The 24,460-nt window shown below is 34.9% G+C and overlaps 1 protein-coding gene across 1 annotated transcript in view; it reads right to left on the bottom strand.

Annotated features, from left to right (window-relative positions):
- The window catches only part of LOC136833426 (G-protein coupled receptor GRL101-like), a 144,465-nt gene that overhangs the window by 104,052 nt on the left and 15,953 nt on the right, over positions 1-24,460 (bottom strand). The window contains 1 exon segment of the mRNA XM_067095570.1: positions 15,514-16,364. Within this exon segment, the coding sequence (XP_066951671.1) occupies positions 15,514-15,559 (46 nt within the window). The 5' untranslated portion in view covers positions 15,560-16,364.

Below are 24,460 nucleotides of genomic sequence, written 5' to 3'. Positions count from 1 at the left end.
CTTTCAAATTATACACTCTTTTCACCAACCATCTTTCATTCTCTCTCCCTGACTGAACCATCTCAAAACATAATGATTCATTCTTTTACCAGTACTAACTTTTCTACCCTTTTATACAGTTACTTATTTCTCACCATTTTAATTCAGAAATCACATATACTGCACAAACAATTCATATCGATAACTTTAGCCCTTTTTTTTTAATTTGTATGCACCATCCACATCTCACTTTAATTAAGGAGTGTACGCTCATCTGTCACCTTCATGTTCATTCTCGAACTCCACTGATCCTTTAGCTATTGCCTCAATCAACTCTGCCTCTGTTTTATTCTCCGCATTCAGCAGTTCATCACAATACTCTACTGACTCCATTAACCAAGGACCATATTCTCATCAGGCAGATTCTCTCCATTTATATCATTTTCACGTCCATTTGCTCATTAACCTTTCTCTTCGCATTTATTTTCTATAAAACACCGTTTCCTCTTTAAAGTACTTCTCAGTATTCATCCCTCATTTTCAAAACTGCTTACTTGTTCCCTTTCAGTCTTTTTTGACTACCTTATTCATCCTCCTGCACACCTATACATGATCTTCTCTCTTACCATGTAATCAAGCGTCAAATAACCTCTTTACTCCTTCAGTGAATCTCTCATTTCCTTATCCCGTCACTTACTGCTGTTATTCCCTACCACCAACCTATATCCATAAACATTCCTTCAATCTTTCATACCCTTCATGCACTGGTTCCACTAATGCATTTTTCATGCAGCCTATTTTTTTCTATTTTCTGCTTAGATGCTGTTCTCATTACTTCTTATCAAAACCATCCTTGAATTTTGCACTGTCATCTTATACGCCTTCTACTGATACAATGTTAACAAAGAAATCCATTTTCTCCTTGGACGCTATTCTTATTTCCTTCTTAATAAAATCATCCTTGAATTTTGCATTTCTGTCCCATCCTCCTTCCTCTAATGCATCTTTAACACAGCTTATTTTTATCCATTTCCTCCTTGGATGCTATTCTTACTCCCTTTTTATCAGTCTTATCCTTGAATTATCATACTCTTCATGTACTCATTCCGCTAATGCAGCTCCAATTCAGACCATTTTCTCCTTAGACTATTCTCATTTCCTCTGACCTCCTTCATATCGAACTCTTTGTCGAATTTTGCATTTTTATCACGTACTCCTTTCACTGTTGCATCTTTAACACAGCTAATTTTCATCCATTTTCTTCTTAGAAGCTTTTCTTATTTCTTTCTTATCAAACTCACACCGGCCTATAGTGCCATCTCTCAGTCTGCCACCTACCTCTAAATGTTACTGTCATTCAGAGTTAACATCCGATTAAATTAAATAAAAGGATAGTAAAATTATACTCTTGGGAAGCAACAGCGTGAGATGTTCATGTGGATATGTCACACTTCCGGTGAGCAGAGTCATTGGCTGCAACCTGTGTGAGGTCAGATGTCAGGGGCTCTTTGATGACATCGGTTTCACTAATGGGTTATTAATCAAGCTTTTTCATAGGTGAAAATTTTAAAGTTCGTTTCATTGAATGGATATTTTCTAGGTAATAGTTAGTCGAGTCTTGCACGCATCTAATGTTCCATTAAATTCGAACCAATTGCGATGGAAGGTGTAGAGTAAAGAGTCGATATTTACCTTTTTTCCTATCCATCGTTCCCATATCGACCTTAGCAATGCATTAGGTACCTGGTATTTAGTTGACCAGAGTTGGTCGCATCCAGGATGGAGTAGCACTGGGGCTTGCAATCTCAGTCCAAAGACTTGCAGCAAGCGAAAAAAAGTTTATTTTACTGTTATTAAACACATACGTGAGAAGGTTGAAAGTATTTTCCAATGCTCTGATCATGTAGAAAGAATGGACAATGATATTTTGATAGAGTGTATAAAGAAAGAAGAGTGGGACGCCTAGAAAAGATTAGATAAAAGGAGTGTAAGAGGTTTTAGAAATAGAGACTCAATAACCAGGAATGCCAGAAAGCTTGGGGGATAGGAGTGAATGGCGCAGTGAGTGTGTGTGTGTGTGATGTGAGGTTAGACACACTGCTGATGAGTCTTCTGCGTAGGCTAATGATGTAAGAATTTATTTGTTTATTATATATATATATATATATATATATATATATATATATATATATATGTATATATGTATGTATATATGTATGTATGTATACAATCATTTTTGTCAAGATAGTTCGTTTAGTTTGACGCTTATGGAAACTCGAAAACATACGATAATAACATTCAGACTCAACGGCTCTCCCAGTCAATGAAATTGTCGGTAAATCACAGTTATAGACTGTTTATTTTTTTTATCAAAGCTACCAAAAACATGAAATTGTTTCCAAAATGCCTTGTGTCTTTATTCGGTTGTAAACCCTACTTTATGATACTTCAGTTTTGTAAGCAGAGGCAAATGAGAAATAATATTTAGATTGCAGGTAAAGTCGAAAATGCTCCTTGCAGTTGCCTTATGTTTGCCGTGGGTCACATCAGCAAAGCTTTTAAGAATTATTATTACCTGAACATCTTTGCATTGTTTCACGTGAACATCCAAGGCTGGTTCAGATTAAGCTGACACAGTGCCAGCACAGGCCCTTGCCTTGGACTCTCCAGCCAACAGAGGCAATCATCCAAGCAGTACATTTAGTTATATACAATTACTCGGCGAAATGGAATGTTTCGTGACAAGTGTTGACGAAAACTCTTCCCTTGCAACGCGAAAGTTTGCGCGTATCACAGAGCCTTCAGGCACAAGATTGTCACTTGCCTGGGAAATGGAGTGGTGTAACCGAAACATATAAATTGAAGAATAAATGGCAATTTAATTTTTTTTAGACTGATTATATGAAATCGATTCTCTTATTCATCACATTTTTGAGAATATGCTCTCTTTGTTCAAAGTTCGTATGTACGTTTGAGGGTATACGTGAATTTCTTTACCTATGTTCACGTTTGTTACAAGTTTTGAGCCATGTGGAAATGGTACGTATTGGTCCAATTTTCTTTCATTTTCTTCTTTTTTACTGATAGTTTGTGTAATCTCAATAGCTGATAAATAGGAGGCAATAAACTGCACTACCTGTTTATCATTTTAAAATTTTTGAAATACTTTACCGTATTTCCCTATGTAATCTTTATTTTTAAACTACCTAATTAAGCATATTTTGTTTATGCTCTATGGAAACATGTCCAGCTGATTTCTAGTTGCCTCGGTATGGTACATGGTACATAAATAGAAATCTCTTTTTCTATATCGGATCAGATTGTGACTGATACACATACAAAGATTCATGATTATATACATATATATATATAAATTATATATATATATATATATATATATATATATATACATATATATATACTGTATATATATACATATGTATATATATATGTGTGTATATATATACATTACATATATGTATATATATATATTTATATATGTATATACATGTGTATATATACATATGCATATATATATATATATATTTATTATATATATAGGTATGTATATATTAAATATATGTCTATATACTGTATATATACTGTTTATATATATATATATATATATATATATATATATATATGTGTGTGTGTATATATACTGTATATATTTATATATATACTGTATATATATACTAACTGACCAACTTGGCGGTGCCCGGGAGAACTCTGAATGGCAGTCTACGTGCAGGGAAAAGGAAAAGGAATATGGGAGGGGTGGGTGAGGGAAGAGGAAGGGGAAGGAGGAGGGGAGGAAGAAGGGAAAAGGGGAGGGGAGGAAGAAGGGAAAAGGGGAGGGGGTTTGTGTTGATGGTCCGACTGATTGTTCTACTTTTTTCATGGGTGAACTGACAGGAGTTACTGTGGTGACTGTCTTTTTATCCAGGCATTACTGTTCTGTCTGTCTCTTTTATCCAGGTATTACTGTGATGACTGTCCCTTTATCCAGAAATTACTATGGTGACTGTCCCCATTATCCATGTTTTACTGTTCTGTCTGTCTCTTTTATCCAGGTATTCCAGTGGTGACTGTCCCATTTATCCAGGTATTACTATTCTGTCTATCACCTTTAACCAGATATTACTGTGCTGTCTGTCCCCTTTAACCAGGTACTACTGTGTTTTCTGTCCTTTTTATCTCGATATTACTGTGATGACTGTCCCTTTTATCCAGAAATTACTGTGATGAATGTCCCCAATATCCAGGTATTACTGTTCTGTCTGACACCTTTAACCAGATATTACTGTACTGTCTGTCACCTTTAACCAGGTATTGCTGTACTGTCTGTCCCTTTTATCCAGTCATTGCTATAGTGACTGTATCTTTTATCCAGGTGTTACCATGTTGTCTGTTCCATTTAACCAGTCATTACTGTTCTGTCTGTCACCTTTTATCCAGGTGTTACTATAATGTTGTCATGTTTATCCCATTTAACCAGATATTACTGTTCTGTCTGTCATCTTTAACATTACAGGTGTTCCCTTTTATCCAGTCATAATGTCTTTTATCCAGGTACTTGTTTGTCCCTTTTTTATCCAGGTATTACTGTCTGTCCCTTTAACTGGTGACTGTCCCTTTTATCCAGGTACTACTGTGGTGACTGTCCCTTTTATCCAGGTAAAACTGTGGTGACTGTCCCTTTTATCCAGATATTGCTGTGGTAACTGTCCCTTTTATCCAGCTATTACTGTGCTGTCTGTCCCTTTTATCCAGTCATTTTTGTGGGGACTGTACCTTTTATCCACGTATTACAGTGCTGTCTGTCCCCTTTAAGCAGGTATTACTGTGCAGAATGTCCCCTTTAACCAGGTATTACTGTGCTGTCTGACCCTTTTATCCAGGTGTTACTGTGGTGACTGTCCCTTTTATCCAGCTATTACTGTGCTGTCTGTCCCTTTTATCCAGATATTACTGTGGTGACTGTCCCTTTTATCCAGCTATTACTGTGCTGTCTGCCCCTTTTATCCAGATATTACTGTGGTGACTGTCCCTTTTATCCAGGTATTATTGTGGTGACCGCCCCTTTTATCCAGGTATTACTATGCTGTCTGTCCCTTCTGTCCAGGTATTACTATGCTGTCTGTCCCCTTTAACCATGTATTACTGTGCTGTCTGTCCCTTTTATCCAGGTAAAACTGTGCTGTCTGTCCCTTTTATCCAGGTATTACTGTGGTGACTCACTTTTATCCAGATATTTCTGTGGTGACAGTCCCTTTTATCCAGCTGTTACTGTGCTGTCTGTCCCTTTTATCCAGTGATTATTGTGGTGACTGTACCTTTTATCCAGGTATTACTATGCTGCCTGTCCCCTTTAAGCAGGTATTACTGTGCTGAATGTCCCCTTTACCCTCTTATCCAGGTATTACTGTGGTGTCCCTTTTATCCAGCTATTACTGTCTGTCCCTTTTATCCAGGGATTACTGTGGTGACTGTCACTTTTATCCAGCTATTAATGTTGTGATTGTCCTTTTTATCCATGTACTACTGTGGTGACTGTCCCTTTTATCCAGCTATTACTGTAGAGACTGTCTGTCCATTTTATCCAACTAGGTATTACTGTGGTGACTGTCTCTTTTAACCATGTATTACCATGCTGTCTGTCCCCCAAGTAAAACTGTGCTGTCTGTCCATTTTATTAACCTGGTATTACTGTGCTGTCTGTCCCTTTTATCCAGGTAAAACTGTGGTGTCTGTCCTTTTATCCAGATATTGCTGTGGTGACTGTCCTTTTTATCCAGATGCTGTGGTGATAGTCCCTTTTATCCAGCTGTTACTGTCTGTCCCTTTTATCCAGTGATTATTGTGGTGACTTGACTTTGAAAGGCATTTTCAATAATATATTTTAGCAGGTATTACTGTGCTGAATTTCCCAAGATTCCAGGTATAACTGTGTTGTCTGTCCCTTTTATCAAGGGATTACTGTTTGACTTGTACTGCCCTTTTTTTATCCATTTACATGTTACTGTACCTTTTAAAGCAACTGTACTGTAAACAAGTTATGACTGTCTCTTTTATCCAGGTATTCATGCTGTTTCCCTTTAACCTGGTATTACTGTTGTCTGTCCCTTTTATCCAGGTAAAACTGTTGACTGAAAAGCATTTTGTTTAATATATTTTATGTTCTCGAGTACATGAAATGAGATATGATAAACCAGTAGAGTTTATTTGCCACACATGGTTACAAAGAGAAGTGGGAAGTGGGATGGGGAAAGGGGAAGGGGAAGGGGGTACGGGTTTAAAACCTAACCTATTATGTAAGCTGGGTCAAATGATGGCCATGTGCCAAATTTTGTCTGGGTCGGTCAAGCGGTTCAGCACACAGATTTTTATAGCATACTACTTAAACAACGTATATATATATATATATATATATATACAAACATTCATGTTTGTATATACATGTATATATACATATATATAAACATATGTATTTATATAAATATTTACATATATATATATATATATATATATATATATATATATATATATATATATATATATATATATATATATATATATATATATATATATATATATATATATATATATATACATACATATATATATATATATATATATATATATATATATATATATATATATATATATATATATATATATATACATATACACACACATATATGTAGAATCTACTGGTCACTTTTTATCAGATATATATGCAGTTGTAATAGCCACAATGCCTTCTTAACTTCTTAAATTCTTCACGCTTTTTTGGATGCAATTTTCACTGCAAAGCCTTAAAATCCAAGTTTAAGAAATTGAAGTGATTGTGATGTCCGGTAGCGGGAAACGATCCCGTGTCACCGGACGTCACAATTTCTTGCACTTGGATCTTAAGGCTTTGTAGTGGCAAGTGTATCCAAAAAAGTGCGAAGAATCCGAGAAGTTAAGAAGGCATTGTGGCTATGTATATACATTGTGTATACATAAACATATGTACATATATAAATATGGATATATATACACATATATATATATATATATATATATATATATATATATATATATATATATATATATATATATATATATATATATATATATATTTATATACATACATATATGTAGAATCTACTGGTCACTTTTTATCAGATACATATGCAACTTATATATTATAGCCTTAAGATATTTATATTATGATGTCCGGTAGCGGGAAACGATCCTGTTTCACCGGACGTCACAATTTCATGCACTTGGATCTTAAGGCTTTGTATATATCCAAAAATGCGAAGAATCCGAGAAGTTAAGAACATATATTACAATTACATATATATATATATATATATATATATATATATATATATATATATATGTGTGTATATACATTTATATATTTATATATGTATATACTGTATATATATATATATATATATATAAATATATATATATATATATATATGTATATATATATATACATTTATATGTATTTATATATGTATATACTGTATATATATATATATATATATATATATATATATATATATATATATATATATATATATATATAAATATGAAGGCTATCATTAACTGCAACCACGTTCACTGAGAGATAGAAAGAGAGAGGGAGAGAGGGAGGGACGCCGGTTAAAGAAAACAAATCCCCCGTTTCTTCTGCCCCTTATAGTTAGAATACAAGGCAAACAGAGACACAAAATTGACGGTTGTCTGGTTTCTTTCTTCATTATCTTTTCTTTTCGTACCAGCTTTCGTTCTTACGCAGGAGCCGGTTTGACAGTCATCTCCTTTTCGGGAAAAGATAACCAGCAATGCATCATTCACACTGCTGGTGTTCTGTCTGGGACACGTAATGTGTCTCTGGTATTTTGTGTATGGAGAGAGAGAGAGAGAGAGAGAGAGAGAGAGAGAGAGAGAGAGAGAGAGAGAGAGAGGAAGCGATTAAAATGATAAAGAAGGTGATTACTCTAATAAATTATGCTGATAATTATAGATATTACTGGCAGCAATGGCAATTTTTTCGTAACAAGCGCTGAGCAAGTAATGTTGATAATAGGATGTTGCTATTAAGTCTGTTAATTATGTACGTTATGTACTTGCAGATTGCATGTTAGGACATTTCTTACTGCCCAACTAATTGATAATATTTGGGTGAATACTATTTTGAGAATAAAAATAGAATCATCCTTGATAATAACAATGAGGACGAAGTTAATGAAGATGGAAAAAGTGTTAATTGCAAAAGTGTGTTTTGCGCATACTTAACATGTCTTATTATTTTTGAAAAGGTGTATTTCATAACACACTGCTTGCCATAGCGAAGATGATTAATAAGAAATTAGGTAATAATATATTAACATTTGCCTGGATATTTTTCACTAGAACAATCACACCTGGAGATGCAGGGTATTCTACCGTGAAACACCCGATTTGACTCAGACGAAGAAAGCAAATTTTACGTCAAATTCTTCCATTCCAGTTGTCTTCGAGAACTAGTTCTCTCTCTCTCTCTCTCTCTCTCTCTCTCTCTCTCTCTCTCTCTCTCTCTCTCTCTCCATTAGATTTGCAACAAAGGACGTTCGTTAAATGAAGCTTTTAGAACCATTCTTGCTCATTTCACAAAATTACCATGGTCTGAAGGAATCTAAAGGTATCTCGTTCTGCTTACGGAAACAAAAGAAACAAAAGCCGTTAATAATGTCATTTAAGACCCCAACAAAAGGAAATCAAATAAACGTTAGAAAATACAAGATGGCCCATTAAGAAAATAGAAAAAAAAGATTACTATCTCATTTTAGTTTTCTGTAAAAAAAAACTATTGTGTCGGCTTTGTCTGTCCGTCCACACTTTATTCTGTCCGCACTTTTCTGTCCGCCCTCAGATATTAAAAGCTACTGAGGCTAAAGGGTTGCAAATTGGTATGTTAACCATTCACCTTCCAGTTATCAAAAATACCAAATTGCAGCCCTCTAGCCTCATTAGTTTTTTTTTATTTTATTTAAGGTTAAAGTTAGCCATAATCGTACCTTTGCCAACGATATAGTATACGCCACCACCGGGCCGTGGTTAAAGTTTCATGGGTCGCGGCTCATACAGCATTATACCGAGACCACCGAAAGATAGATCTTTTTCGGTGATCTTGATTATACGCTGTAGCGGCTGTATAGAAAACTCGATTGCGCCGAAGAAAGCTCGACGAATTTTTTACTTGTTTTTTTGTCTGTCTATTCTGTGCAATTCGGTTCCCTAAGCCTACACAGACTAGGAAGTACTGTTTTCGCAAATGATTTTATCCGATTAGGTATCAGTCGGACTGAGCAAATTTCTATCAAAATTAAGTTTAGGCACAACAACCTTTAGTTTTGTAACATCGGTGCGAAAAGGGAAAGATTTATTGTTCATCGAATCTCTACAGTACCTTGCTTAATTCTGAACTTCTGAATCAACAGATCCATGTATTTCGGGGTAGTAGATTTCTGAAGTTTTCTTAGCACTTTCAGATAATGGCACGTTTTACAACATGGCTTGCATTACTGAAGCCCATTATATTGTGAAAAGCACCAAAAGCTTGATTTAAGAAACCAGGAGTGGAGGCATCTATGCAATATGGAAAAACCCTCCTGTCTATAAGAATAATTAAAGAGCAGAGGCCAAAATGTTACCTAGAACAGACAGAGAGAGAGAGAGACAGACAGACAGACAAAAACAAATTATTTATGGGACTATGAATTCCTAAAACTGCGTCCAATAAATATGTATATCTAGAGTTAATATCGAAAATTAACAAAGCTATTAAGACATGATTCCAGGATATCTGGCTAAGTGCCAGCTGTTTAATGATACTGCAGTCGAACATTCCAGCTTTAAAACAGGGGCTTAACATTTTCGACGTCTGAGTTAAATCCTTTATTCCCTGACGTTCTTTACAGCACTGTAACATTAATACCTATTGTGGTCGACGAATTATCATTATAAAATCATGTGAATCTACTGTTACGTAATATCAGGAATTGAACGTTGTCCATTCTTTATATAATGAGGAATTAATTAACAGGTTATCTATCATGCATGGTCCATCTCGACTACAACGCACACACGCATCAATCATGTTTCTTAACTATGCTAACACTTTATCGTCCTCTAGTGGTTTGCTGAAGTTATACGAATCAAGGGAATGAATCAACTTGGATAAATGTAAAATATTTCTTAATATCTTATGACCATCAGATAAAGTTATTGCTCGCTTAGTCTTGAAAATCTAATAATTGTTATAACCCTTCTCAGGTTAATCCACTTGGTCTTCAAACACCGTATCATATCCATAGGCCTTTTTACATTATCTACTATAAGTCAGAAATAAACAAGTAAAAAATGAGCCGAAGTTTCTTCAGCGCAATCGAGTTTTCTACACAGCCGATACAGCGTATAATCAAGGACACCGAATATAGATCTATCTTTTGGTGGTCTCGGTATAATGCTGTGTGAGCCGCCACCAATGAAACTTTATCCACGGCACGGTGGTGGCCTATCCTAGATCGTTGCCAGAGGCACAATTATGGCTAACTTTAACCTTAAATAAAATAAAAATGACTGAGGTTAGAGGGCTGGAATTTGGTACGTTTGATGATTGGAGGCGGATGATCGACATACCAATTGGTAGCTCTCTAGCCTCGGTAGTTTTTAAGATCTGAGGGCGGATAGAAAAAGTGCGGACATGAAAAAATGCGAACAGAAGAAAGTGCGGACTGAATAAAGTGCGAACAGAAAAGAGTGCGGACAGAAAAAAGTGCGGACGGACAAACAAAGCCGGCACAATAGTTTTCTTTTATAGAAAACTAAAAACCCCTATGCTCTCCATTCATATATTTTCTCTACTGAATGTGATTGTTTAAAAGCCATCCATCAAACGCAAGGAAAAGAGAGAAAGAAAAAGAGACTGAGCTCCTTGTAGCACATAGAAATGTAAATACTAAAATGAAGATTTGAATGTGAGCTGGTGCCAGATACAGACCCTTACAATTATTAATTTCGAATTTCCCTATTTTTTCACTAAGGTGTAGACAGACGCACGTGACTTACAAAATTATCTAAAAGAACAGGTAGAAGTTATCTACTGAGTAGGGAAAACTGGCCGATAACCAGTATTCACAGTGACTGCACTGTGTAAGTTTGCTGAGTGAAAAGCCCTAGGCGCCTGCATTTATCTCAAATGTCATTCATTCTTTTATAAAAGTTTACTTCCAGCTTTCATATTTGTTGATAACATTAAAATTTTTAAGCAAAATTTGCCTCTTTTGTCTAGTAAATGATTCCTTATTGAAAGTGGCTGCATATATTGCAAGCAGTTCTCAAATATAAAAAGAATTTGAGCTGTAGAAATACCACTCTCAAAAGTCTTGAATTAACCCATGAGCCACCTTGAGTTATGTGAATGGAGCATACCTGTGTATATCAGTTCATTTTTGGACCAGTTGTAAGTAACCATTCTTTTTTTTGTTTTATTCCAGTGGAAGCAAGGGAACTAAAGTTGTAAATGTCAAACATAAGTCTCCTGAGTGATAGTGTTTCAGTGTGTGTGTGTGTGCGCGCGTGTGTGTGTATGTATGACTAGAAGAATACTTCTTGTCACCTTGACAGTATTACAAGCGACGCATTATTTAATGTGACTCTCTCAAAATGTCTACTCCATCGTTCGCTGAAATGGTAAACCAGTAGCTTGTGTGTGTATGGCCTCGTGGCCTCGTATTTAATCAACCTCGGCTTACTAGTTAGAGATCCGCTTATCTCAAAAGTGGCATAAACGGTTTGGACAGTTTCCTAAAAAAAAATATCCATTGTGCCTCTGTTAACTTTACATGTGCTTGGTAGTTAGTCGAATCTTATTGGATCGCTCGAAAGGTTAACTTTGTAGCTGCGCCTATGAAGGGGAAAGCATATACATACACACACACACACACACACACACACACACACACATATATATATATATATATAGATAGATAGATAGATAGATAGATAGATAGATAGATAGATAGATAGATAGATTATATTTATATAATTTATAAATATATATTGCTTATGTGGATCCATGTGTTTGCGTATTATATATTTGGATAGGCATTTATGCACACAGACATATGCAAATCATGACTACTCCAGGCTCACCAATAACGGACTTATAAAATTTGCAGTAATAAAAGTATTACCTTTTAACTTTTCTAGGAACTTGAGCGTTCCTCTTCCTAAATATCTTTTACGGGCTGTATCAACGAAGATGAAAGCCTTCAGTTCTGTTCACAGAATTTTTCTGACTAATGAGCAATTAATGGCAATAAAGCCAGAAAGCCGAAGAGCAAATTGCATTGCCGGTTCGAAAGATTTCTTGTTGTAGATATTGATTGGTTTTGCTTTATGCCAACACCAGCTCTTGCTCCTAGAGCAGTCTGTAGCTTTGATAGAGTGAAGAGTCAAAGTCGCCAAAGGTTTGAGATAAAATAAGGAGGTGTTGTTTCTAAGTTACAGAAGAAACATTCTTTCTTTCTTGAAATCTTCAGCTGAGAACCCTTCTGGACAGAGTCAACGGACTATAAACCCAAGAAGGTTCCAAAGGGAAAACAGCCCAAAAAGAGAAACAAGTTATGGGAAAAGGTGATAAATAAACAAATATGATGGAATAAGAAATCAGACCGACACGCATGAAATTCAGGAAACGTCAGCAGAGAGCAGAAATGAATTTGCTCTTCGGTTAAATATTTGCAGATCAGAAGATTCCACAACTGCACAAGGCATACTATTCAACATTTTAGCTGTAGCCAAGATAAAGCTCAGTTCATGATTGGTTGTGTTAGCATCTGAACATTTTTTATTTAGAATGTATGTTTTTTCCTGATTAGCCATCAGCAGGATCAATATCTCTCTTTCTCAGAGCGAAAAATCTTACTATAAGCTTTTTTTGGTAGTGCGTCCATTTTCATGCAAACACTGAGATACCTTTGGCGTCTTGTAACAATACTGATAGGCCAACCAAGTCTCTCTTTGTCACTTTGTAATAATATTCCTCGTCAAAACTATTTAATGTTAACTAGTCTTTTCTTTAATCAAATAAAGTATGTAGTAGGGTGAAATGGATTCAAGTAGTGAAATTCCTCGAAAGATTTCTTGTTGTAGATATTGATTGGTTTTGCTTTATGCCAACACCAGCTCTTGCTCCTAGAGCAGTCTGTAGCTTTGATAGAGTGAAGAGTCAAAGTCGCCAAAGGTTTGAGATAAAATAATTGAGGTGTTGTTTCTAAGTTACAGAAGAAACATTTTCTTTCTTGAAATCTTCAGCTGAGAACCCTTCTGGACAGAGTCAAGAACTATAAGTTCAAGAAGGTTCCAAAGGAAAACAGCCCAAAAGAGAAACAAGTTATGGGAAAAGGTGATAAATAAACAAATATGATGGAATAAGAAATCAGACCGACACGCATGAAATTCAGGAAACGTCAGCAGAGAGCAGAAATGAATTTTTAGTTAAATATTTGCAGATCAGAAGATTCCACAACTGCACAAGGTTTATATTCAACATTTTAGCTGTAGCCAAGATAAAGCTCAGTTCATGATTGGTTTGTGTTAGCATCTGAACATTTTTTATTTAGAATGTATGTTTTTTCCTGATTAGCCATCAGCAGGATCAATATCTCTCTTTCTCAGAGCGAAAAAATCTTACTATAACTTTTTTTGGTAGTGCGTCCATTTTCATGCAAACACTGAGATACCTTTGGCGTCTTGTAACAATACTGATAGGCCAATTAAGTCAACTCTTTTGTCACTTTGGGATAATATTCCTCGTCAAAACTATTTAATGTTAACTAGTCTTTTCTTTAATCAAATAAAGTATGTAGTAGGGTGAAATGGATTCAAGTAGTGAAATTCCATTGATTCTGGTGCTGTTGCTTGCTGTTATGCAAGGCTGCTAATACTTGAGATAACTGGTATTTCTAAATCATTGCCTCCTGTATCCCTTTCGACATTTTGCTTACCTAATGCAGTCGAAGTCTGCTTACGCAGAACATAGTTCAAATGGTTACAGATATTCCTTAAAAAAACACGTTACTTTCGGTGCTGGAATTTTTCTCCATCTCAGGGAAGAAACCTTTTATGTGCCCATATTTAGATATTGCTTTCATGCTGTAAGAAGTTTTCACACAGGTTTATTTCTACAAGCATGAGCCTACGGCAACCCATCCATAGATGGCCGTGGCCCTAACGCTTTTCCATAGGCATAGACTAACCGCATACCATTCCATCGATAATACTGGCCCTAACTCTTTTCCTCAGGAGTGAATTAACGGCAACCCATCCCATGGATGAAATTACCCATAACGCTTTTCCACAGGTATGAACAAAAGGTAGCCCGTTCCATCGAGGGTATTGGTCAAAAGTCTCTACCACAGCACTGAACTAGCAGCAGACCTGGTTATAATATTTTTCCACAGGAATAAACAACCTCAACCTGTCTTATCAATGGCATTGACCGTAATGCTTTTTCATAAGATACAACTAACAGCAACCCATTTCATCGATGGCACAGAATTCAACTGATGGCAGCCCATCTCATCAACAGCCTTGGCCCTAATTCTTCTCCACAGGGATGAACTAATGGCAGTGCATCTCACTGATGGACTTGGCCCGAGCGCTTTTCCTGACATACACTAACTGCAGCCTACCCATCAATGGCAACCCTTCTCATTGGTGGCCTTGTCCCTAACATTTTCTGCAGGAATCAACTAGGGTAAACCCACCTCACCAATGGCACTGACTCAAAATTTTATATGGGAATTGGTGGCAACCTTCTCAACGATGGCCTTGGCCCTAACTTTGTCTGCAAGACTGAACTAAGGGCAACCCGTCTCATCGATGGCCTTAACGCTAACTTTTTTTACAGGACTGAACACGCTCAGTTCATTCCTGTAGAAAAGGTTAAGGCCAAGGCCATCGATAAGAAGGTTGCCATCAGTTCCCGTAGAAACGTTAGGGACCTCCCTGATATCCTTGCTCTTAACTCTTTTCCATAGGAATGAGCTAAAGAGGCCTCTTCTTTCCCACAGGATTGAACCAATGGCAGCTAGTCGTATTAACAATCATTGTGCTTTATATGCAACATTATTATTAGAAAAAATTATAATATTATTATTTCCCTGACCACTGTCTGCGACCAGTAAAGGAATGCTATTTTGAGATGCACATTGCGAGTTCCCTGTTCAGCAGAAGTTCGAAAGACATAACTGCAATAGCTCTTGGCATTATCATACCTAGTCTAAGTACACTTTTATAAATGCTCATCCTAAAAAAAAAAAAACCTGTGAAAGCGGTTTATAATGATTTACTCAGAGGACCTTGTTCTTATAAGTCATAGTTGCGTGTTTTTTCTTGCTAGTGTTTGTTTTTTCTGCGTTAGTATGTATGTTCTGAAAGCTAGTAAAATTAGTAAACAAAAAAAAAAATCACAGATCTTACCGCAAAAGAATGGCAGGAGTAGGATGGCAAGGAATTTCATAATCATATTTTTCCTGTCCCGGAAATAGGAATTCTGAGGAGCGGTGTGTTTGGGCTTCGGAGAAATCCTTCGTTGTAATGCCAGTAGTCGTTGTTGCTCTCACTTGTTCAGGTGCTGTTGGTGGAATGGTTTACATATTGGACCCTAAATGGCTAGAAAATCGTATATGTCCCGGTGAATCATTATGTTCTGTCCTCAATAGCTATTTAATTTTGTATAAGTTTTGTAAATAAAATTTTCAGAACTAGTTTTCATTATAAGAAAAATAATTGCATTTATTTTAGTTTATGAAATCCACTTTCAGTGCTGTCTACTACACATTAATGCGATTCAAGGGATGTCTTGCTAAGTCAGTATAGACTTCACTGATTTACAGATGCTGTCAGCAGGTGAACTATGTAGCTGTGGCAACACTAAATTTGGTGAAAATTGACTCTTGATTTCGTTGATTTCATTTCCACGATGCATACTTTCTTTATTGAGCAGCATTTAGATCTTTCGTTCACTAGAGGTTAAAAGAAAGTTTCCTTTCATTGCTGACGCAAATAATCTATTTGACTTTGTCGTTTCGCGAAGAATTTATTTCCCTGATTCCTGTCTTGAATACCACTTTATTGGACCAAAATCAATTGATTTAGATTTCAGACTGTTGTATTATCATCAATATTGTTGAACAATGTCAAGTTTACTTTTTAGTTTATGGCTGGAGAAATTTGATGTCCTGGTCTGCACTTCCCTCGACGTCATTTCCCTACCTCCTTATTCTAGTCTTCAAGTTTCTCTGAGTCGTTGTTTTCACAATGGCTTCTTCCTGAAAAGAGATGACAAAAGTGTGTCAGTCTTTGCAATGCGTTTTATGCGTTGAATATATACATAAAGTGCCTAAAATGTAATTATATCTGCCATACTCGTTTTGCTGAACTTTTTAAAGGTTGCCAGAGTTGAAATGGTTCTAAGTTTTTTTACTAATGATAAATATATACTGATAGTTAATACAATCACCGATGTTGAATACACAGAAAATGGCTACTTGTGACCTCTGTAGATTACTGTCGAAAATAAACAGGTGCGACCTCTATAGATTAATGCCTTAAGTACACAAGGAAGCTGTTGCCTGCATTTAGATTAATGCTGAAAATACATAGGGAAGCTGTTACCTGTCCCTTCTAATGCTTAATTGTTTCCTGTGAGACCTACAAAGTGCACGTCAGTAATACACAGAGAATGTTCCAATAATCCAAAGCTTCTCTGCACATGAGGGCCTCCGTAATTATAAAGGGCTCCACATTAAGATCCCTGCTCCCTTGTTTAGCAGTACTGGACTATTTTCTTTTTATGCCTATATAAGAAGAAAATATTGTCCCCCTCCCGTCAACAACGCATCGTAAAATCATTGCCAACTGTAAGATAACCTAGCATTTTCATAAAAGATTTAAATATTTTGGCTGAAAATAATGAAACTCATTACACAAGTTCCTGTTGTTTCATGCAGAATCAGTCCCTTCTGTCTCAACACTACAGCGTTTTCAGAAAAGTTCGCATTCAAGAGGAACCTAAGATTTGAGGATTGATGTATCGTGTTCAGGTATTCCTAACAGTCGGTGTGAGACAGAGTTACGTTGTTGAATTTTAATGACAAGAGGCCAAACCTATTAGGAAGAGGTAAATTTGTTTTGTATAAGTATAACTAAAGTGTGCGCTTATAGCCCTATTTTAATGCAGTTTTCAAGAATAAATAAGAGCGGTAAAATCTTCTAAGAGTAATGCTTTCAGGTGTTAGTTATTTCTCTCTAGTAACTGTTACCAGTTAGAATTCATTTAGAATTCCACCTTTTTTTTATTTTTTGTGGATCTCCTTTCCTTCAACTACGAGTCGAAGGCCTAATGTTGCCTTATCTTTCTATTTAGTTACCAGTTAGAATTCCCCTTTTTAGTTTTCTGTAAAAGAAAACTATTGTGTCTGCTTTGTCTCTCCGTCCGCACTTTTTTCTGTCCGCACTTTTCTGTCCGCCCTCAGATCTTAAAAATTACCGAGGCTAGAGGGCTGCAAGTTGTATGTTGGTCATCCACCCTCCAGTCATCAAACATACCAAATTGCAGCCCTCTAGCCTCTGTAGTTTTTATTTTACTTGAGGTTAAAGTTAGCCATAATCGTGCTTCTGGCAACGATATAGGATAGGCCACCACCGAGCCGTGGTTAAAGTTTCATGGGCCACGGCTCATACAGCATTATACTGAGATCACCGAAAGATAGATACCTAAAATAGGTGGCTTTGATTATACGTTGTAGTTGCTGTGCAGAAAAGTCGATTGTGAAGAAACTTCGGCGCATTTTTTATTTGTTTATTATTTCCAATGGTTCCCTTTTCCTTCAACTACGAGTCATTTTATCCATATTTATTTCCCTTCCTCTCCTTCGATAGCTCCTGTCATATCCAAGGGCCAGGCAGCCATGCATCTCTCGCCGACCTCATTACACAGCATTTGCTCTGAGGAGACCAACAATCTGATAACTACAAGGTTCTTTAGTTGTACCTTTGCTTTGCTTTCAGCCGACTCGGCGTCGTCATCTACGTCCAGTCTCCTATGATTCCCGGCATCTTCATGAAAACTGTAGAGCGGGTCTGGTCGTTCCCTTCGTGGGTAGTTCCCTATCGTTTTCATTCCCTCCTTGTGTCCATAAAGCACTGGATTTCGGGTTTTGTTTTACCATGAAAAATGGTTGGCTTATGGCTCCTTGCACTTTGAAAATAGTACAGTGTGGATTACATTATTCCATTATTCGAAGGACAGGATCAAACTCTCTCTCTCTCTCTCTCTCTCTCTCTCTCTCTCTCTCTCTCTCTCTCTCTCTGGCGGGGCAATAAATCTGTCAGAACATAGCTTTAAGTGACTCAGTGGATTAACTTCAAGCAAGCCGGAAGAAGAAAGACCATAAATATTCTGACTTTTTTCTCACCTCTTTTGGAAAGCTTGTGATCATTTTTACTTCATGTCAATTTACACTTTCCTAAAATATGCAAATGTTACATGAAATTAATAAAGAGTATCAGCTGAAAATTCTCATCGACTGTTATGAAATAAATAGGCAACTAGAAAACTCAGAAGAACATATTTCCGCCGAGTCTACTTAAATAAGTGAAATACCTAAATCACAGAAAATTCCTGTCTGTATGCTTGATGTTTAGCAGAACATCTCAAGAAGTAGCTGATAGAATTTGATGAAACGCGGCAAAATCTGTTCAGTTGATATTAGTCGCAAGATGAACAAGTTTAGGGATGATTTAACAGGCAGTAAAAAATCTACCCTGCCGACTTCTCCCGAGTGTTCACCATTTCGAGAGGGCCGTCCAAGGAATTTATCAGTTAAATTTCATTAGAACCTATTAATCTGTTTTAGAGGTACCCTGCTAACTATCATATGTGTGTTTGCGAACTTTGTAACACGTTGTCCTAGGAACGCTTAAACAGCACTAAGGAAATGTAATAGCTAACCGATCAAGATAATTAATTTTTCGACAAATCGGCTCGGCTCTGTAATGGTTTCCACGGCACAAATCGTAAATTTAGAGCTAATACCTATGACTACGTTTGTAATCTCGAAATGGTCAGGTATTGAACATAATTGTGAAATTTCATGGAATTCTGTTCTTCTGTCACTGAGATATCCGGCTAAAATATTCGCAGACCCATAGACGAACAAACAAGTTTGGCAACTTTCCTACGTCTCCTGCATACAGATGGAGGATAATAATTATGTTGACAACAAAAGAAAAATTGATGATAAACTAGTATCTAAAATTTGAGCGTTCTACAGAAGATATTAGAGGCAAACAATTAATTGGTTCACCTGTTGAATTCAGACGCAATTCATGTTGTTGACTCAAGTTTGCAGCGCTGAAAACTTGGCACAGTGCAGTGGATTCCAATTACGCAGATCTTATCTGTTTTACATGTGGGTGTTGGGGCTGAAATCGATGAACCTATCTTCCTACCTGTCTACACACATACACACACACACACACACACACATATATATATATATATATATATATATATATATATATATATACACATATATATGTGTATGTATATATAGATATGCTTTTAGGGCAAATATATTTTATATATTATATGTATATATAGATTTCGTTGAATTCTATTGCTTTTAGGTTATTTATCAACTTCTTATTAGTTTGACAATGCTAATAAGAAGATGATCACGAACCAAAAGCCATAGAATACAACGAAATCTGCATACAAGAATAACATTGCCCCAAAAGTATGTGTATATTATATATATATATACTGTTTATATACTCTATATATACATATATATGTATATATGTATATGTATATATATATATATGTATGTATGTATGTATATGTATATATATATATGTATGTATGTATGTATGTATGTATGTATGTATGTATGTATGTATGATACGTATAGCTTACGCATGCTTTAAATATTCCACAGGGATGTTCTTGAGTCTTGATGAAATTAAATTTTTCCAGGTTTAATAAAAGTTCTTTGTAGATACCTTGATAAAAATCTTGTTATCTTCAATAAATAAAATTTCGTCAAAGGTACCACAAAGGTACAGATTTTATAAAATGGATCACTTAATTATTAAAATATTTTTATTTTGTTTTTTCATATCATTTAAAAAATATATTTTCAAACATGAAATAGATCACAAAACAGGAGAATAGGTACTTCAGGTAGTAATTTATGTGTTTGTAAACCTAAAGGAAAGATAGAAATTCTATATTTTGATAATGATTCGAAGTCTTGAGTGTTTACATTTTATACTTAAAGACCTAAAAACATTTGATAACATAATATTGATAACTTTCCTCTTTGCAAGATAGAGTACTTTAATTTGTAAATAACTTTATTTTCAGGAACGCGCAAGAAAAAAAACTTTAAATGAGATTGAAAAGCGATTAGATTTGTTTAGAATATTCAAGGAACAACTGTGCTAAGGAATACTGCCAAAAACCTTACACCGTTATCCGCGCATAAATTTTTCCTATTAATTCATTAATTATCTGTTTACGGATTTTATAACCCAAAGGTAGTTCTGTGTATTTACATTCAACCATCATAAGAACTTCCTCACGAGAGAGAGAGAGAGAGAGAGAGAGAGAGAGAGAGAGAGAGAGAGAGAATTTGTGAGCTAAGTCTAAAGATAAGATTCTTCTTGCCTTTTCAAGGGAAGCTTAGCTATTAGTTACCAAGTCAAGGAGTGTGACTGTTTTAAGATTGTTAAATGATTAAAGACGAACTTTGTTGCTGGATAAATATTTTGACTCTTAGAAGCTGTCAGTTTACCAGACGTACTATATAGAAGCAATTGCTTATGTATTTCTCCTGATCTGATATATATATATATATATATATATATATATATATATATATATATATATATATATATATATATATATTTATATATATATATATATATATACTGTATATAATAATATTTATATATATATATACATTTATATTTATATATATATATATATATATATATACACATATACATACATATATATATATATATATATATATATATATATATATATATATATATATATATATATATATATATATATATATATATATATATATATATATATATATATATATATATATATATATATATACATTCCTTAGTATCTTCTTTATAGATCATTGATCATTTGTCAATTATAAACACAAGGATAATCAATCTGTAATTGAATAGGAAAGCACTATTACGTGAACAGCTCAAGTCTTAAAATCGTGGACATTGTAGAAAATAAAATAAGAACAAGTCCAAAAAAAGCAAAACTTTATTGTGCAATTCAATAAACGTCGACGCTGAATATTGTATGTAGTCTATCGCAATCCTCTGGTAATTTTTTTTTTATACTGAATTAGGATATTATTTAAATGGTCCCGTCTGGGTGTGGAGCGGAAACCTATGATCAGTTAAATATGTGGTTATCCTATATATTGCTGAGTGGGATTACATCCATCTGAATTGAAGGAATAGAAATGAACCACATGAAGTCGACTCGAAACTCCCGAAACTCTTAAGTGTATATATAATATAAATTAAACAACTTGTTCCCCAATTGAACACATAGTCTTCCTCGACAACCCTTTACCTTACGTGAGCTGTTGCCTTTTGTCATCTCTGGTTTGTTCCTTCTGACTTTCGTCCTTCCTTCCTCTCGTGATGGTTGGTCCTGCTACAACTAGTTTTTAATTTTGCTGTATATAATGTATTATGTCTTGTATTTGTATTTTAGCGCTTTTAATGTTAATTTTATTGTTTGTTATCTTTATAGCTTGAAAATGAAACCTTTGTGTTTTGAAACGTTGCAATAAATGTATTTTATGGACCACCTGGGATGTACTTCCTCCTTCAACCATCTTCTATTGTTCGAGTTACCAGTAACCATCCACGTTATATATATATATATATATATATATCTTAGAACGTTATATATATATATATATATATATATATATATATATATATATATATATATATATATATATATATATATATATATATACAAATATGTTAGGATGGTATCAACTAAAAACTGTTAAAAACAACTTGACTATGATATTAAAGGACGTTTAAAACGGTGATGTGATAAATAAAGAATCAGACATACATAAAAAAATACGCTGGTTTAAAACAAAGAATCTAATGCTTGTTGCTTTCCCTCTCATGCGAATTAAAGCAAGTCTTATTTCGTCTCAGCTCCTCTTACAAGCGATTCCACGTGGAATATATAAAGTAAACTGTTGCAACTCCTACTGCTTACGTCTTTTGATTTAGCGTCATTTACCTCTTGCACCATTACTAATTATTACATGACACCCTTTTGGCAATGTCATTTGGTTTCACAGCATCATCTATATCCTGTTTGCTGTGTTGTGTGTTCCTTTGTTTTGTTTGACACAAATGATGCCAAAGAAGTGCATGTGCTGTGCATCTGAGATTGGAACTGTTTTTACAACAGTTACAATTTTCAAGAGTTCTGTTCATTACTGGCATAGCCCTGTATGGGGGTAGAGCCATCAGTGCACCTAACGTGGTGCACTGAAGTTATTACTTAGGTCTTGAGGTCTATGAGGTGTCCTTTTGCCTTTAGTTGCAACTTCTTTCATTCCTTTTACCATACCTCCGTTCATATTACCTTTCTTCCACTTACTTGCCACCCTCTCCTAACAGTTATTTCAAAGTGCAACTGCGAGGTTTTCCTCCTGTTACACTTTTCAAACCTCCTTTACTCTCAGTTTCCCTTTCAGCGCTGAATGACCTTATAGGTCCCGGCGCGTGGCCTTTGGGCTAAATTTTATATGCTAATCTCTGGTACAGTTAATTCTAGTTATGCAATTGCATTATATTGTTTTAATGCAGTATTCATTACTTTTGCAGTGATGAAACTTAGTAAGTTTCGGAATATGATGACTGACATCTATTTCCGGAGTGTTTTCGTCACTAATTGCAATTTGAATATTATGAAAATACGTTTGTTGAAAAGAAGTATACTTGTAAAAGATCCCGCCGGCGAACTGTCGCAAATATTTTAGTGCATTTTTCAAGCAGCTGATTTATCTCCAAGTAACGTTATTTTTTTTTTTTTTATCTAAAATGATGGTTTTGAAGAAAGGCTTATTAATGTTTTTTAGAGGCGCTGATACTTTACGTGGGGTCAGGTTCTCAAGAATAATTGTCTCATAGTACTAGAATAAACTTTGAGTATGTGTATTATATATATATATACACACACACACACACACACACACATATACATATATATATATATATATATATATATATATATATATATCCAAATATATATATATATATATATGTATGTATATATGTATACACATATGTATATATAAATATACGGACGTATATATATATATGTGTGTGTATGTTATATATGTATACATGGGTGTGTATGTATATACGAATATCAAACCTCAGATACCGTGTAATATCACGTTAACCGTACCTTGGGAGTAGATTATCCCCAGAGGGAATTATAACTGAAAAAGGCTTCTGCCCCGGTTATGATTCGCACCAGGGGCTTTGGTTTCGAAACACCTGTTAAGAGTCGACTTTGACCATTCACAAAGACCCAGGGATAGTGAACCCAGTATGAAACAACATTTGCACATTAATACATACGTACATATATACATATACATACATATATATGTGTGTGTGTGTGCGATACATACATATATACATACACACATATGTGTATTATATAATGTGTATATATATACATATTGTGTGTATGTGCGTATGTGTGTGTGTTTTTGAATATTTTACTTGGAATTGTTGATGATATTATTAATTATTATAGCCGTCCAGCTGAAATGCATATTATATTTATGAATAATAAAGAAAAACATCTGATAACGATGATAAAGAATTCAGTTGTTATTTGCGGTATTCTTTCATTGATGGTAAATCTAAAGACTTTTATAATTGATTATCCGGAATATTGAATTATCTAGCATAAATCGTCCTTCATGGATCACAAGGAAATGTTTAATAATGGGTTCCTTTTCACCTTATCAAAACACTTTTAACCAGAGAATTTCGAATTGTAAACTAGAAGTTATTAAACCAGAAGGTCTAAGCAAAGCATTTATGAATAATAAAGTAAAACATTTGATATATTTTTCTTCCTTGTTTAATAATTAAAGACTTTTTATCAGATTTACACTGAATTATCTGGCATAACTGATTTTTAAATATGACTAATTAGCTGACGCTTAAATTTAAGAACAAATTTTCAGTGCCAACATTCAGAAATTTCTAGGTGTTAACATCGGCTTAAGAGTAATACATGTCACGAGGAGATTTTATTACA

Source organism: Macrobrachium rosenbergii, chromosome 51 (assembly GCF_040412425.1).
Source record: "Macrobrachium rosenbergii isolate ZJJX-2024 chromosome 51, ASM4041242v1, whole genome shotgun sequence".
Taxonomy (NCBI): Eukaryota; Metazoa; Arthropoda; class Malacostraca; order Decapoda; family Palaemonidae; genus Macrobrachium; species Macrobrachium rosenbergii.
Note: the sequence above shows the minus strand (reverse complement) of the source record. Positions and strands in the feature narration are given on the sequence as shown.